Source organism: Hyperolius riggenbachi, chromosome 7 (genome assembly GCF_040937935.1).
Source record: "Hyperolius riggenbachi isolate aHypRig1 chromosome 7, aHypRig1.pri, whole genome shotgun sequence".
In the NCBI taxonomy this organism is placed as follows: Eukaryota; Metazoa; Chordata; class Amphibia; order Anura; family Hyperoliidae; genus Hyperolius; species Hyperolius riggenbachi.
Window position 1 is genome coordinate 206,231,290 of NC_090652.1, and position 15,785 is coordinate 206,247,074.

Genomic DNA, 15,785 nt, shown 5'->3' on the forward strand with positions numbered 1-15,785 from the left:
TCTGCTGGTAGATCCAGATCGGAGCCATCTTAATAAATATACAAACTTGGAAAGGAAACAAATATCATTTTTAGCCTATACTAATTCTGTGAACCAGTGTCGGGAGCAAGGTGTCCAACAGCAAGCACTTACAGGACAGGCCTTCTGCAGGAGGGCCAATGTTATAGATCCAGTGAGGGTGCACTTGCTTATTTGCAGTGGGAAACTCTTTTTTAGTGCAATGTGTCCACATGAGACAAAAAACAGTTAAACCTTCAGCATGCTCCCTGGCCTTTCTTTTACCATGCTGAATTGTTTTTCAAGGCTTTTCCTTTTACTATAAACGACAAAGAAATACAGCTGCAATCACTTGACAGAATGTTATGAAGTACCCTGACATAAACATTTTATAAAGCTTGTATTTAATTCATGAGCTTTTCAGCACACACAAAAAAGAATCATCTTTTGTGTTTTTTGAAGTCTCAAAATGTTACGTGCATTTAATGTTGTGGAGTATTTTATTTACCGTGACAGCTATTTAAAAAAAATCACTACTTTTGTTCAATCAATTCTTAGCTTATCTAGCATGTTCCAGAAGTGTGAAATTTTCTAAAATATAGAAACACAAAATTTACATGTGAGTGAAATGAACTTCTGAACTCAAATAGCTTCTCAGAGTCTATACAATTACCTTTCCTACTGTGCATTGCAATACATGTAAACACAATTTATATATTGTAAAGAGAAAAAAGATACACAGTAAAATAAAGCATACTTGATAAAGCAGGCAGTGCGTGACATAACAGAACTATACAGTACATGATGTGCTTGTGAACATGTGCTTTTTACATTTTTTCTTATTATTGTCTTATTGAGATGGCTCCTAGACAGTTTTTTATTCCAGTAGAAACCCAGGACATGCTCTCTCCAGCATGGCTTCTCATGTCCTCCTGGCCCTTACCTTCGCTGCACATATCCCACAAGAGCTTGTCAGATATGTTTGCATGCCTATGCTACCCGCTGTGTATAAGCGAGGCCGTACTGCACCTTTAGGGTTAGGCATCAATAGAGGAAGGATTCAACTGAGAATATTTTTAGGTCTAATGATAGTAAACTATCTGTAAAAATGAACGATATTTTACTATCTCGTATTACCTATTGTCCAACAGTAGAACTTAGTTATTAGTAACTAGTAATTTTACTAATATTTTACTGGCAGTTTTCCTAGTGCCTACATTATCATGTCACCCTTTTAAAATGTATGCTTTCTTGAAGCCTAAAATATTAAGTACCAAAGGTACTTGGTGTTACATATACCCTGTATAGTACAGTGGGATGCGAAAGTTTGGGCAACCTTGTTAATCGTCATGATTTTCCTGTATAAATCGTTGGTTGTTACGCTAAAAAATTGTCAGTTAAATATATCATATAGGAGAGACACACAGTGATATTTGAGAAGTGAAGTGAAGTTTATTGGATTTACAGAAATTATGCAATAATTGTTTAAACAAAATTAGGCAGGTGTATAAATTTAGGCACCACAAAAAAGAAATGAAATCAATATTTAGTAGATCCTCCTTTTGCAGAAATTACAGCCTCTAAATGCTTCCTGTTGGTTCCAATGAGAGTCTGGATTCTGGTTGAAGGCATTTTGGACCATTCCTCTTCACACTACAGCTCTAGTTCGTTCAGGTTTGATGGCTTCTGAGCATGGACAGCTCTCTTTCACTCAAACCACAGATTTTCGAATATATTCAGGTCTGAGGACTGAGATGGCCACTCCAGAAAGTTGTACTTGTTCCTCTGCATGAATGCCTTAGTGGACTGTGAGCAGTGTTTAGGGTCGTTGTCTTGTCGAAAGAGCCACCCCCTTGAGAAAGGGGGACCCTACGCGGCCCCCGAAACAATTGTCGGATCGTTTATGTGGAATAGTGCACAATAAAATGTGCATTGCATCTTAATTATGACTGGTGTGCTGATGTAACTTACTACTCTGTATATACATTATAAAACTTCTGACATACCATGTATCTATGCAACAGAGGTAATGATGTTTGCCCCATTCCTTGCAATGTATGGTGTTCAGGAAGGTCTTTTCTCTCTGCGGTTATTTAGATGCCCTTTAAACGTGATAATGCAGCATATCTAATTTTAGGATGGGAACTTAAGTAGTTCACCAACACGAGGAACCTTTGCTGAGCTAGGAAGTTTCATATCACTAAGTAAGCAAGGAGTTAAATTACATATACATTGAGCTCTTTGTACCAGTAAGTTCATTAGAGAAACAAGATCTTATAAAAGCTGCATATGATTGGATTTTTGGGACAGCCTAATACAAACCATTTGTCTTAGCTAAAGATTTTATGTCAGCTGTGGAATTTCCTGGCATCCTCCCATCTATGACATTAGCTCCCAGAGAAAATGGATGATTGTGGAAATATTCCAAAATGAATGCATTTTCTTTTTGACAGCAGCCAGTTTCACATCCAGTACTGGAGGTATGCTCTTCTAGTTCTGCATATTTTATCATCGAGGAATGGCATCTACGTGCCTCGTAAAATTCATTAGGGCTTTCTAATTCCAGCCTTAACTTTTGATTTCTTCTATTTATTATGGAGTTTAAGGTGACTGGACTTTTGGGGGCCTGTTTTATAATGCAGAATTATTCCCGTTATTCCTCACACGTCCCAGCACTTCTTGTAGAAAACATCAAACCCTTTATAAATGATCAAAGATTTATTTCAGGATTTAACACTGCAATGATGTGCAGTGATGTGAGAGCCGGTTATTATGTGATGTTGCCTGGCAACAACTTCAAGCTTCACTAATGGAGTGTGATGTTGCTCGGCAACAAAAAGATGCTGGGAGATGTACTTAGCAACATAATTTGGTCTTGAATCTCCAGATACCCCAGAAAAGACAAGTGCTAAATGTATTATTAGGCGGATGTCACCTTCAAGCATTATACTTTTTCTGTTTGGTATACCTATAGGCAACCGCTCAGCACAGTTGTATAGATTTGGATGCACCTATTTATGCTTGAGTGTATGTGGATCCTTCATTGGTCACTCTCCTTGAAAAAAAACATGGTCCTAACGGTGGACCAATAGCCCAAATACGTTTTTATCCACTTGACCCAGATCTGTGTAAACTGGGGTGTAGGAGGCACTTGAGAAAACGTAATAGGTTGTTTATAGAAGTACATTTCACAAAGGCACCAGTTGAAAAGGGCGCAGAATAAATTCCAAAGCAGTAGTATAATATCAGTAAATTTACCAATATTTTTCTCTACTACAGTACTTCATTCATATAGTAAAACGTTAGTAATATTTACCAATATTTTACTATGACCTAACCTCACCCTACTCTCACACAGAACCCCTCCCTGGTGTTGCCTAACCTTAACACTAGGGATGGCCCAGCCTTGGAGAACTCATGGAGAAGCACATGATCAGTTTGATCAGCTGATCAATTTGTAAGGCTCTGATTTGCTGGTCATGATCATGTGAGGAGTTTATAATCTAGCTTTAACCACTTGAGGACCACAGTGCTAAACCCTAAACCCCCTAAAGACCAGGCCATTTTTACTGAAATAGACCACTGCAGCTTTAAGGCCAAGCTGCAGGGCCCCACAACACACCACACAAGTGATTCCCCCACCCCCCTTTTCTCCCCACCAACAGAGCTTTCTGTTGGTGGAGTCTGATCGCCCTCAATGTTTATTTATTTTTTTACAAATATTTATGTTCTTTTTTTAAGAATAAATGTATGTATTTTTCTTTTATTTTTCCCACCCTCCCTCCCCCAGCCAGCCTATCACAGCGATTGGCTGTGATAGGCTTCAGCCTATCACTGCCGATCTCTTTCTTGTGCCCCAGGGGGACAGCCGTGTCACACGGCTTTCCCCACTACAGCGATGCTGTAGATCGCAAAGCTGTACCATGTTAAAAAACGGCGGTATCACCGTCTAACAGTCTCTGAGCGGCGATCGGCGCTGGGAGACTGACGGTGGAGCTGAGCTCCGTCTACCAAGCAGGAGAAGCGCGCACAGCCTGCGCGAGATCTCCTGCAGTATCTGGCCCCAGGACTTGACGTCACTTGGCGTTAGGCGGTCCTGGGGCTGCCGCCGCGGTCACGCCCGTTGGCATGACGCGGTTGTTAGGTAATTAAAAGTGGTATGGGACAATCATTTTTTTTTAGCAGGGGGCCCCTGCCAGACACCGCCTGAAGAAACTTGGGGGGGGGGGGGGGGGGGAACCTGTTAAAGTGGACCTGCACTCTTGCTTAGGACTGAAGAAATGCAGAGAAATGCACCCTGTATGTATTTAGAGAGCTTGGCCTGTTTAATTCCCTCTCATTTGTGTCTAATCACAAGTTGTAATTTGATCTTATCTGATCACATAACCGCCACGACAGAGATGGCAGATAAGATCATTTGAAAGCAGAGGATGTTAGCAATATGTCTGTTTCCATAAATCAGGAAGTAGAAACACTGCAGATTTATTTTAGGATTTGTATCAGCTGTAACAAAGAAATGTTTTTTATTTAAAGGTTATTATGCTGCTGTATCTTTTAGAGCAGAGAGGATGTTCTGAATTCAGGTCCACTTTAAAGGAGTCATCAGGGAAAAATCATCTCCCCCTGCTCTACTTACCTGGGGCTTCCTCCAGCCCCCTTGCAGCTGACACGTCCCACGCTCCAGCTATGCTCTCAGCTGTCGACCCGGGGTCCCCGCCGGTGCAGAGGGAGACCTCAAGTTTATCCTCTACTGTGCCTCTAAAAGCAACGCTGTGAATCAAGCCCATGTTGTCCGTGGTGTACTGCGCAGGCACAGAACTACTGCGCCTGCGCAGTACAACGTGGACAATGTGGATTGTCAGTGGCGCTCGCGCACGTGCCCTAGAAGTCCCCCTCTTCACCGGCGGGGAGCCCGAGCCACCATCTGAGAGCGGAGCTGCGGTGTGGCATTTGTCAGCTGCAAGGGGCTGGAGGAAGCCCCGAGTAAGTAGAGCGGGGGGGGGGAGGGGAGAGCTGTTTTCCCAGATGACTCCTTTAAGTATAGAATGTAGTTAGATGTGGGGGTTAAATCCTCTGCGAACTTCTCGTAGAAAATTATGCTAAAACAATCAGGGCCCAGAGCTTTGCCATTTTTCAGTTTTTTTGTCTTTTAGGATTTCTTTGTTCAGGAGTACTAAGGAGGAGGAATTTATTAGCCAGGGGGTGGGGCTTCTTGATATTTAACTGCACCCCAGGAAGTTTGGGGCCCATGGCCTGCAGGAAACCTCAGGTAAGTCTGTTCTCAGGATTGCATACATTGGCTTATTGTATTCGTAGGAACGTGTGCTGACCCCTCAATGGGATTGGCCTTCACACTGGCTAGGGAGCTTGCCCACATGCCTGTAAATATGTGGAACCAATCATTTCAAGTCTTCCTTCCACTGTAGGTCTGGAAATCCTATTAGTGTTTACATGTCAGGCCTCTCAGCAATTTGTTTAACAAAAAAATTGCATTACATCTGTGCATTGGTCTTTAATTCTGGCAGTGCTACTATGTCCCAGTTTAACTCCTTCTTTTCCACAGGGAACGTTCCTGCCAAAATCTCTAGTATTGATTCTGGTAACCTGCCCAGTGTTCTCTAGCTGTTCTGAGAGCAGGGCACATATGGCAAGCCTGTCACTCAGCTCTGAATAACCATATGTAGCGTGGGAAGACTGAATGTTACAAAAAAAATCTGATAGCCCCCACTGCATTCATGTTAGTTATAGAGAAAATATTATATTCTGCTGTCTTTATATTATAAAATATATTTACATATCTGCATATACATATTCTCATGTCTTAAGCACCAAACACATAGTCATTTTGACCATCAGATTTTAACACTATAGTGCATAGAAAAGGTATATGCCTAAAGCCGCACTGTTCTGCTCACAGTTATTACACATTATACAAGTAACCCAAAGGATATTCATATGATAAAATACATTTATGAGGGTGATCAAACACAGCCCAATCTTTACATTTATTCCAACATGTATCATAAGGTAAATGATTCAATTTTTTTCCCATGACCATTGAAAGGTTGCTGGGATCAAACTAAACGTGCGTACATGCCAGCAGTTTCAGTGGCTGCAAATGATGTAAAGCCCACATGACGTAAATCAGTGACCTTGTCAACCATCACAATTTTGATAATCAAGACCACATTGAACGTTAAGTCACCTATGTCAACCTTTCACTAGCCTTAGAAGGACAATTCATTTTTTAAAATGCATCTGTCCAAATTGCTATGACAGATGTATAGCCCACGCTTGTGTTAGTTGCATAAAAAAGAGAGTAGATCTTCAAAACGGAGGCACACTTTTGTTATATGATCTGAGGAAGCGGACTGCGATCCGTGAAAAGTGTTATCATTTAAGTGTCTGGTTTCTACTAAAAATGTTATCACTTTATTTTGGCTACCCCCTTCTTTTAGAGGTAAGCCTATTTATTTATGTTCTATCCAGCTGACATTATCCCTTCCACACATCACATCTTGGGGCGCCTTCTCCCTCCCAGTAATATCCCACAACAACCCCTCAGCTCGGGGTGTTGGCCATGTGTGTTGGTCTCTTGGAACCCTTACCCCCTTGTGAGATCCTCGGGGCATTCATGGCAGCGGAATGCTGAGAACCACGCTGAGGCGCAAGCCTTTGGGTCTTGGCAGGCCGCTGATGTCACTGGAGCGCATGGAGCTCAGCTCCCATTGGATAGGCGGCGGACGCGCTCTCGATACGCGCTCCGCCGCTGTAAACAATAGCCACATGTGTGTATGGCGTGTCAGCTGACTTGTCATTGGTTGTTTAGGATGCCTTTGCTTTCTGATTGGTTAGTCCTTGTATTTAGGCATGGCGAGTGCCCCCAGACATCGCCCGTGAAAGCATTAGCTTTTGGCTTGTTGCTGGGTATGCACTCACAAAAACCTTCCGTCTCCTGTTGCCTATTTGCCTAGTATCTTGACCATGCTTACTTTAGATTAGATTACCGTTGCTGACTGCTTGTTCCTGCCCACGCTCTATTGGATGACCCGCTGCCAACTCTGCTTGTTCCTGACCACGCTCTATTGAATGACCCGTTGCCGACTCTGCATGTTCCTGACATTGGATCACCTGTTGCAGACTTTGCCATTGTACCTGGACTCTGATTGCCGCCTGGATTGACCTCCTTCTGGATAAGGATTTGCATGAACGCTTGCTGCCCTGACATCTGGGTAGAACTGACCATGCTATCTCTAAAGCATATGATCTGCATACCATTACTCCTGCTTGCAGTCATCTGATTCTCATCTGGACAGCCTCATCCTTCAGGCCTCAGGTGACTATATCATTGTGATACTGTGCTTTACATTATTGCTATTGGTTTTGTTTGGTGGTTACTATCTGTCAGTCTGCATGCTACATCTACCTGCAGGGTTACTGTAGTTTTGTACTAGGTAGAAGTTGCTTAGGTGTTACGGGCTGGGCATACAGCCTGACCTATAGTCATTGACCAGCCAAGCCTGACACCCCTTTTTCTTTTTCTGGAGAGCAACCCACATTCATGAAGACTAAAGAATCCGAGTGAGTATGGGCTTTCCTCACCAGCTGTTACACTGTGGTTGCTGGTCTTGCAACCTATTCTTGTGAGTATTCTGCACATACTGTTGTTGAGTGTCCCATACCCTCAATGTGCTAAACTATCAGGGGCTTTTGGTGTCCCAGTCTCGTTTTTGTCTCCTTTGAAAGGTCCTCAGACTCCATTGGTACCACACCCTCTAGATCTTCAGTTCAGTTTTCTGTTTGCATTTTTTTGTGTGTGTTTTCTGCACACCAGGGGCTTGATTCACGAACACAAATAGCACGCCTTATCAAAGTTAGCATGCCTTATCCGAGTAGCATAGCAAACTTATGCCTGCTAATTGGCAATGACGAGGGCTCCACTTGTCCTGCCCTGAGCCCCTGCGGGTACGTAGCGCTCGCTATGCTACTCTGATAAGGCATGTTAACTTTGATAAGGTGTGCTAACTTTGTTAAGGCGTGCTGTTTGTCTTAGCGAATCAAGCCCCATGTGCGTTTGTATGCAAAAAACGTTCACTTTTTCATAGCAGCTAATGTAATTGATAGAGAAAACTCACAAAGTATGCAAAATTATACTGCAGTGCTGTCAGTTTTTTTTCTGCATGTGAAAACGCATTTAAGTGTGATCTAGCCCACTGATTAACAAGGGTTTCCAGGTAAATGTGTTTTCCTATGCAGAAAACATGCAAGAAAACAGACAAGTATGAATGTTACTTTACTGTCCCAACAGAAATAAGAAAAAGGAAGATATTTTTTAATTCAATAGAATAAGCAGAAGCCTGGATCACTACTGCCTATCATGTAAATGGAAGGCCACGGCGCTCCAGTTTTGGATTTTTATCATTCATTTAGTCATTGACCTAAACCCCTGAAGCAGGGCCTAACATCAAACAGACCTAGCATCTAGCTGTCTGCTAGAGCCACATATCAAACTATTAATGACAGTGTGGCTTTTACAGACTTCATGTATCCAATATTGCTTTTTGCATAATGCAGACACATCGGCATGTGAGTTGGCAACTCATTCATGTGTGAAACAGCAGGTCACTGACCCCCAGAGCTACTGTATCGCAGAGAAAGCCCAGAGCAGAGCCCTTGTCTCCGTAATGCAGTACAATCTGTGATTAATCTCCTTTGAGTTTTTATTTGTTACACCTCTGAACTAAATAGCCCCCTTATATGATGTTCATGCCAGTTGTGTATACGTACTCAATTCATCACTGCAACAACTGTCAACATTTCAGTGTGATTCACATTTGCATTTACTGTATGTACAAGTAGCATCATGAAAACAGTGGGCAATCTATAAGCAATGCTACTGTTTAACTCCTTGCGGACCGACGCAGTTGAAATCTACGTCCTGCATGTGGCAGTACAGATCTGACCGGAAGTAGATTTAAATCATCACGCTGTACAGTCACACCGCTCTCGCCCGTCGCGCCGCTTTCTCCCCGCCGCAATACACTTGCCCTGCCGTCTCTATGACGGCAGAGCTCTGTGAGCCAGTCAGGAGCCGTTTTCATTGGTTCCTGGCCCTGTCATCACTGTAAACCAATCCCATTGGCTTACATTGATTGAAAGGGTCAGGAGCCAATGAAAGTGGCTCCTGTTCGGCACACAGTGCTCTGCCGTCATAGAGACAGCAGAGAGAGGACCTGCGGCGGGGACAGAGCGGCGTGACTGGCGGGAGCAGCGGTTAATTGGGCGATTCTTCGGAAGACGGCGTTTTACCACACGAGCAGCCTCTGGTCCTTAAAGGACTCATGAGCCGAGTCATGTAAAAAAAGTTAATTACCTTAGGTGAATATCAGACCTCAGGGCAGACGATCACTGGCCCCCTTGCTGTTTACAGATGCTCCATTAGCATAATCCACTTATCATTAGCGGCCCCGACCCGGCCCAGGGTCGCCTTAGCTCACAACGCTAAGAATCGCCACTTTAAAAGTCCTCTGCCAGTGCCTGCGCAGTTCCCATACCCAGTACTGCGGCTGCGCAGGCTTTCAGCCCTGGGAGCGGCACATCGTAGCTCCGTATACACTGTAATAAGTCATGTGGGCGTCACCACATGACCGCCCACATGACTGACTGCCCTTCCCTAGCCGCGCCCCCTCAGTCAGCACAGAATATCAGCACTGAGCGAGGGAGGACGTTACCTAGCTACAGGATTTGTTTACTGCAGATTTGCATAAAATAACTTACTTTGCAAATCTACAGTAAACAAATCCTGTAGCTAGGTAACGTCCTCCCTCGCTCAGCGCTGATATTCTGTGCTGACTGAGGGGGCACGGCTAGTGAAGGGCAGTCAGTCATGTGGGCGGTCATGTGGTGACGCCCACATGACTTATTACAGTGTATACGGAGCTACGATGTGCCGCTCCCAGGGCTGAAAGCCTGCGCAGCCGCAGTACTGGGTATGCGAACTGTGCAGGCACTGGCAGAGGACTTTTAAAGTGGCGATTCTTAGCGTTGTGAGCTAAGGCGACCCTGGGCCGGGTCGGGGCCGCTAATGATAAGTGGATTATGCTAATGGAGCATCTGTAAACAGCAAGGGGGCCAGTGATCGTCTGCCCTGAGGTCTGATATTCACCTAAGGTAATTAACTTTTTTTATATGACTCGGCTCGTCCTTTAAGGGGGCAGAGGCTGCTGTACGGAAATAGTTAAAGTGCAACTGTAGCCAACTAGTTTAAAAATCCAGATGTTATCAGCAATGATAGACAGTAAAGCTCAATTATTATTATAGATGAACTCCCCCTACACATACATACACAAACCTATAAATAATAAGCTCAAATTATTGCATGGCCCTCCTTTGTAGACTCCAGAGGGGTGCACTGTTAAAACTCGCCAAGCCCCTCCATTGACCACTATGGTGGTCAAGTGACCACACACAAAAGCAAAAATTATTGAGAGTTAAGTCTTAATGAGTTGCATGATAAATAAGGAAAAGATACTGCCAAAATACTCAGCTAATTTTTACTTATCAGTGCTGAACGACAACAAATGATAGAACCCTTCTACCCAATAAAAGACAAGAGCAAAGCCTAAAGGTGAACAGAATTCAATAACAAATAAAGTTTTGGTCAAACGTGGCTTCTGTTAACCTTTATTGATAGATAAACGACGAACATACAATGTCCCTTCACACTTCTAAAATCAGCCAAATACAGTGGCTTGCAAAAGTATTCGGCCCCCTTGAAGTTTTCCACATTTTGTCACATTACTGCCACAAACATGAATCAATTTTATTGGAATGCCACATGAAAGACCAATACAAAGTGGTGTACACGTGGGAAGTGGAACGAAAATCATACATGATTCCAAACATTTTTTACAAATAAATAACTGCAAAGTGGGGTGTGCGTAATTATTCAGCCCCCTTTGGTCTGAGTGCAGTCAGTTGCCAATAGACATTGCCTGATGAGTGCTAATGACTAAATAGAGTGCACCTGTGTGTAATCTAATGTCAGTACAAATACAGCTGCTTTGTGATGGCCTCAGAGGTTGTCTAAGAGAATATTGGGAGCTACAACACCATGTAGTCCAAAGAACACACCAGACAGGTCAGGGATCAAGTTATTGAGAAATTTAAAGCAGGCTTAGGCTACAAAAATATTTCCAAAGCCTTGAACATCCCACGGAGCACTGTTCAAGCCTTCATTCAGAAACGGAAGGAGCATGGCACAACTGTAAACCTATCAAGACAAGGCCGTGTACCTAAACTCACAGGCCGATCAAAGAGAGCGCTGATCAGAAATGCAGTCAAGAGGCCCATGGTGACTCTGGACGAGCTGCAGAGATCTACAGCTCAGGTGGGGGAATCTGTCCATAGGACAACTATTAGTCATGCACTGCACAAAGTTGGCTCTTATGGAAGAGTGACAAGAAGAAAGCCATTGTTAACAGAAAAGCATAAGAAGTCCTGTTTGCAGTTTGCCACAAGCCATGTGAGGGACACAGCAAACATGTGGAAGAAGGTGCTCTGGTCGGATGAGACCAAAATGCAAAACGCTATGTGTGGCAGAAAACTAATACTGCACATCACTCAGAACACACCATCATCACTGTCAAATATGGTGGTGGCAGCATCATGCTCTGGGGGTGTTTCTCTTCAGCAGGGACAGGAAAACTGGTCAAAGTTGATGGGAAAATGGATGGAGCCAAATACAGGGCAATCTTGGAAAAAAACCTCTTGGAGTCTGCAAAAGACTTGAGACTGGGGCGGAGGTTCACCTTCCAGCAGGACAACGACCCTAAAGATAAAGCCAGGGCAACAATGAAATGGTTTAAAACAAAACATATATATGTGTTAGAATGGTCCAGTCAAAGTCCAGATCTAAATCCAATCGAGAATCTGTGGCAAGATCTGAAAACTGCTGTTCACAAATGCTGTCCATCTAATCTGACTGAGCTGGAGCTGTTTTGCAAAGAAGAATGGGCAAGGATTTCAGTCTCTAGATATGCAAAGCTGGTAGAGACATACCCTAAAAGACTGGCAGCTGTAATTGCAGCAAAAGGTGGTTCTACAAAGCATTGACTTAGGGGGCTGAATAATTACGAACACCCCATTTTGCAGTTATTTATTTGTAAAAAAATGTTTGGAATCATGTATGATTTTTGGTTCCACTTCTCACAGGTACACCACTTTGTATTGGTCTTTCACATGGAATTCCAATAAAATTGATGCATGTTTGTGGCAGTAATGTGACAAAATGTAGAAAACTTCAAAGGGGCCGAATACTTTTGCAAGCCACTGTATTGATGGGGTGCTCCTTAATGCTACTCACAGACGCCAGATACCACACTCTGACCTTGCAGTGCTACAGTTCAATGTTTAAATCCTATCTTGGACACTATCTCTATGGAGTTTGTAGGCTTTTCTCAAATTGATTGGCAGTGTTCCCTTACTAGGTTATTTGTCCTCTCCTTAAACTAGCCCTAGTTCAGGAATCTTGTTCTGGAAAGAACTCACCAAGGAAGTCTTAATGTTCCCTGACCCAATGCCCTCAGTGCAACATGGACAAAATCAGCAAAGTTCTTTAAATGGGTCACATCTACAATGTAATTAAAAGCTCCTTTCTAATAATTCATTAAAATCACATGAAATAGAAGCAAATTTAAAAGGGTTTAGGGTCACAGATCCTTCCTCAAGCCGTTCAGCTAGCATGGAGATCGCAGATTATGGTAGAGACAAAGAATTATGAGCCCCTCTGAGGGACACTCTGTGAATATGAATAGCCCAATGTCCTCTCTAAAGTAATGCAGAAATAATGTCAATTTAGTATAAATATGTAATGATAATTTCACAAAAAAAAAAAAAAAACTTGCAAAGTCTGAGACTGCTTACAAGGAAAATATCATCTCAAACTGGAGTTTTGTCTGGAGAGTGCAAGGCTCGTTGCAGTTATTGAACAGTGAATGTCACATAAGATGGGAGTTTAACAGACGCAAGTCTGCATTCTTTCTGTATAAATAGCTTGTTCTGATGTCGGAACATTCTATTTGAACAGATATGACATGCAGGATGTTCCACAGACAGAAACAGCTTGAATGTTATATTATATTATTCATGGAATACAGTCATAGTCACAGTATGCTTGCTCCTATTAAATCTTATTGGTAAGAATTAATTAATAAACTATAGCATGTCTACGCAAATGCATGCATAAAATTATGGTAAAATTATGGTATGAATTACATACAAATATGTGTTCTACATAGAACTTGCCTCTCAACTCTGAACAAAAATGGGTAGTCTGGATTTTATGTTTTTGCATGAAACTGCCTTGCCTTGTGTTTTGCATTACTACTTTACTATACAAAAGATATTGCAGCCAACATATATATAATGAGAGCATATAGATAATATAGACTTACAGTGGCACCAGCCCAAGTGACAGCACCAGTGGAGTCTGAAGCACTTGCCATGACTGTGGGTGGCACAGATGGAGAGCCCATCGCAAGGCTTGAAATCTGGTCTTCCGGCACAGCTTCTGGCCAGAGCCTGGGCTTCATCTACCTTATCATTCTTCAGGCACTTTTGGGCAGCTGTGGCTGTCATCTCTGCCTGGAAGCCTGATCCGCAGGCAGGGAGAGATGTGCCGATTGCAGGATGGAGGTACGATTCCTGGAACTGAATTAAAATGCTGCTTTAGTAAAAGGTGGCAAAGAACAATGTGTAAAATCACACCATTGTGTGTTAGAGATTCACAAGGTAATAATTACAAGCAGATTAACAGTGGTTATAAAACACCTATTACATAGCTGCTGCTCAACATTTTCATTTCAACTGTCGAAAGAGGAGTTAAACTAAAGACAGCCGCCCCCTCTAGCGATACAAGAGAAGACAGTTATTGGATCTCTTTTGAAGACACTTTCCTGCTCTAGAGTCTTATTACGGAGAATGGAGGTGCAAGTCAGCATGGTGATACTGAACTGAGTGAGGAGTTGGGGCTTTTATCTGTGAGTTACATGACTATCACAGTGACATCGTCGTTCGGCAGAAAGAAACATGGCAGTAAGCGAGATAGATCCTCTTATACAATGTAAGCGTAGGATGGTGCTGTATGGTAAAAAGTATGTTATATACATCCACAAATCCTAGAAATCACAGTATAAGTGCTGGGATTGGTGTATGCACACATTGCTGTAAAAGAACCCGGCAGCCATTGCAGTATTGCTTTTGTGCATGGCGTAATAAATGGGATTTCCATTCTTAATTATAAGAAATCAATCCTAAAATCTCTCTGTGTGGCATCACCACAAACAATATGCATTAAACAAACCATTTCTGTCATGACCAAGCATATTACATTACAAGTAATGTCTTGGTTTTCCCCTTATTAAAAAATCTCTTCCGGCAATGTAAATAAACTGGTTGCAAGAACACATGTTGTTTCAGATTGGATCTCCCAGATCAGCCAGATTTATAAACAACTACATAGGGAAGGCCTATTTAACAATTTATTTCACTAGGTGGCCTAGTGGATAGCCCTTTAGGCCAGGGCACTATCTGCATGGAGTTTGTATGCTCTTCTGTGTTTTTGTGGGTTTCCTGTAGGTAGTCGGGTTTCCTCCACATCCCAAGAGCATTTAGATAGGTTAGTAGATTCCTCCCCAAAATGATTGCCACTATTGACTGCAAAAGCAACATAAGGCACTGACTACGGTAGGGATTAGATCGTGAGCTCCTCCGAGGGACAGTTATTGACATGACTATATTCAACATGATATAAAAAGAAGTTAATGCTATATAAATCATCAATACTAAAAGCAAATAATTAAAATTATATTCAATGAAGTAAGTCCTGACGCTAGCTAATAGACATCAATTTCCAGGCTTTTAGTTGACCCATTGGATACACAAACTTTTTTTTGGGGGGGGGGGGGGGGGGGGGGGGTGTAATAGAATTTTCAAAATATCAATCATTCACAAAATACATGTTATTATTATTATTATTATTATTTATATAGCGCCAACATATTACGCAGCGCTGTACAGTGTATTGTCTTGTCACTAACTGTCCCTCAAAGGAGCTCACAATCTAATCCCTACTATTGCCATATGTCTATATTATGTAGTGTAAGTACTGTAGCCTAGGGCCAATTTTTAGGGGGAGCCAATTCACTTATCTGTATGTTTTTGGAATGTGGGAGGAAACCGGAGTGCCCGGAGGAAATCCACGCAGACACGGAGAGAACATACAAACTCTTTGCAGATAGTGCCCTGGCTGGGATTCGAACCAGGGACCCAGTGCTGCAAGGCGAGAGAGCTAACCACTACGCCACCGTGCTGCCCCAGATAAATTAAAAACAAATTTTCCTGGTACAAGACATTTCTTGTGTGTTGCTGGATTATACCTAATATGTACAAAAAACAAAACACTGCACACACCCATTCACCCAGAATCCAGCAAAGTGGTCAGGAAGCCTGTTGAGGGCATCGGTATATAAATATAAAAGAACAGAAGTCTGAAGAATGCCAGGGCCTAATTAAAAAATATTCACTTTAAAGCACCATAGAAGAAATAAGATGACATGTTTCAGATCTACAAACAGCCTTTGTCATAGCTTAGTCATGAAACAACAAAACATTTTTAATCTGTAACAACAAGCTCATCAAATACCACATAAAAAAAACAGAACTGGTTAAGAATGTGGTCATATACACACACCATTAGAAGTTATCGAATTATAAAAATATAGCAGGAA

At 42.4% G+C, this 15,785-nt stretch overlaps 1 protein-coding gene across 3 annotated transcripts in view; it reads right to left on the bottom strand.

Annotated features, from left to right (window-relative positions):
- C7H3orf70 (chromosome 7 C3orf70 homolog) overlaps positions 1-15,785 on the bottom strand; it is a 188,052-nt gene that overhangs the window by 106,234 nt on the left and 66,033 nt on the right. For all 3 annotated transcript variants that reach the window (XM_068245066.1, XM_068245067.1, XM_068245068.1), the window contains exon 2: positions 13,452-13,707. In XM_068245066.1, the coding sequence (XP_068101167.1) occupies positions 13,452-13,635 (184 nt within the window). In that variant the 5' untranslated portion in view covers positions 13,636-13,707. The remainder of the gene's footprint in view (positions 1-13,451; positions 13,708-15,785) is intronic.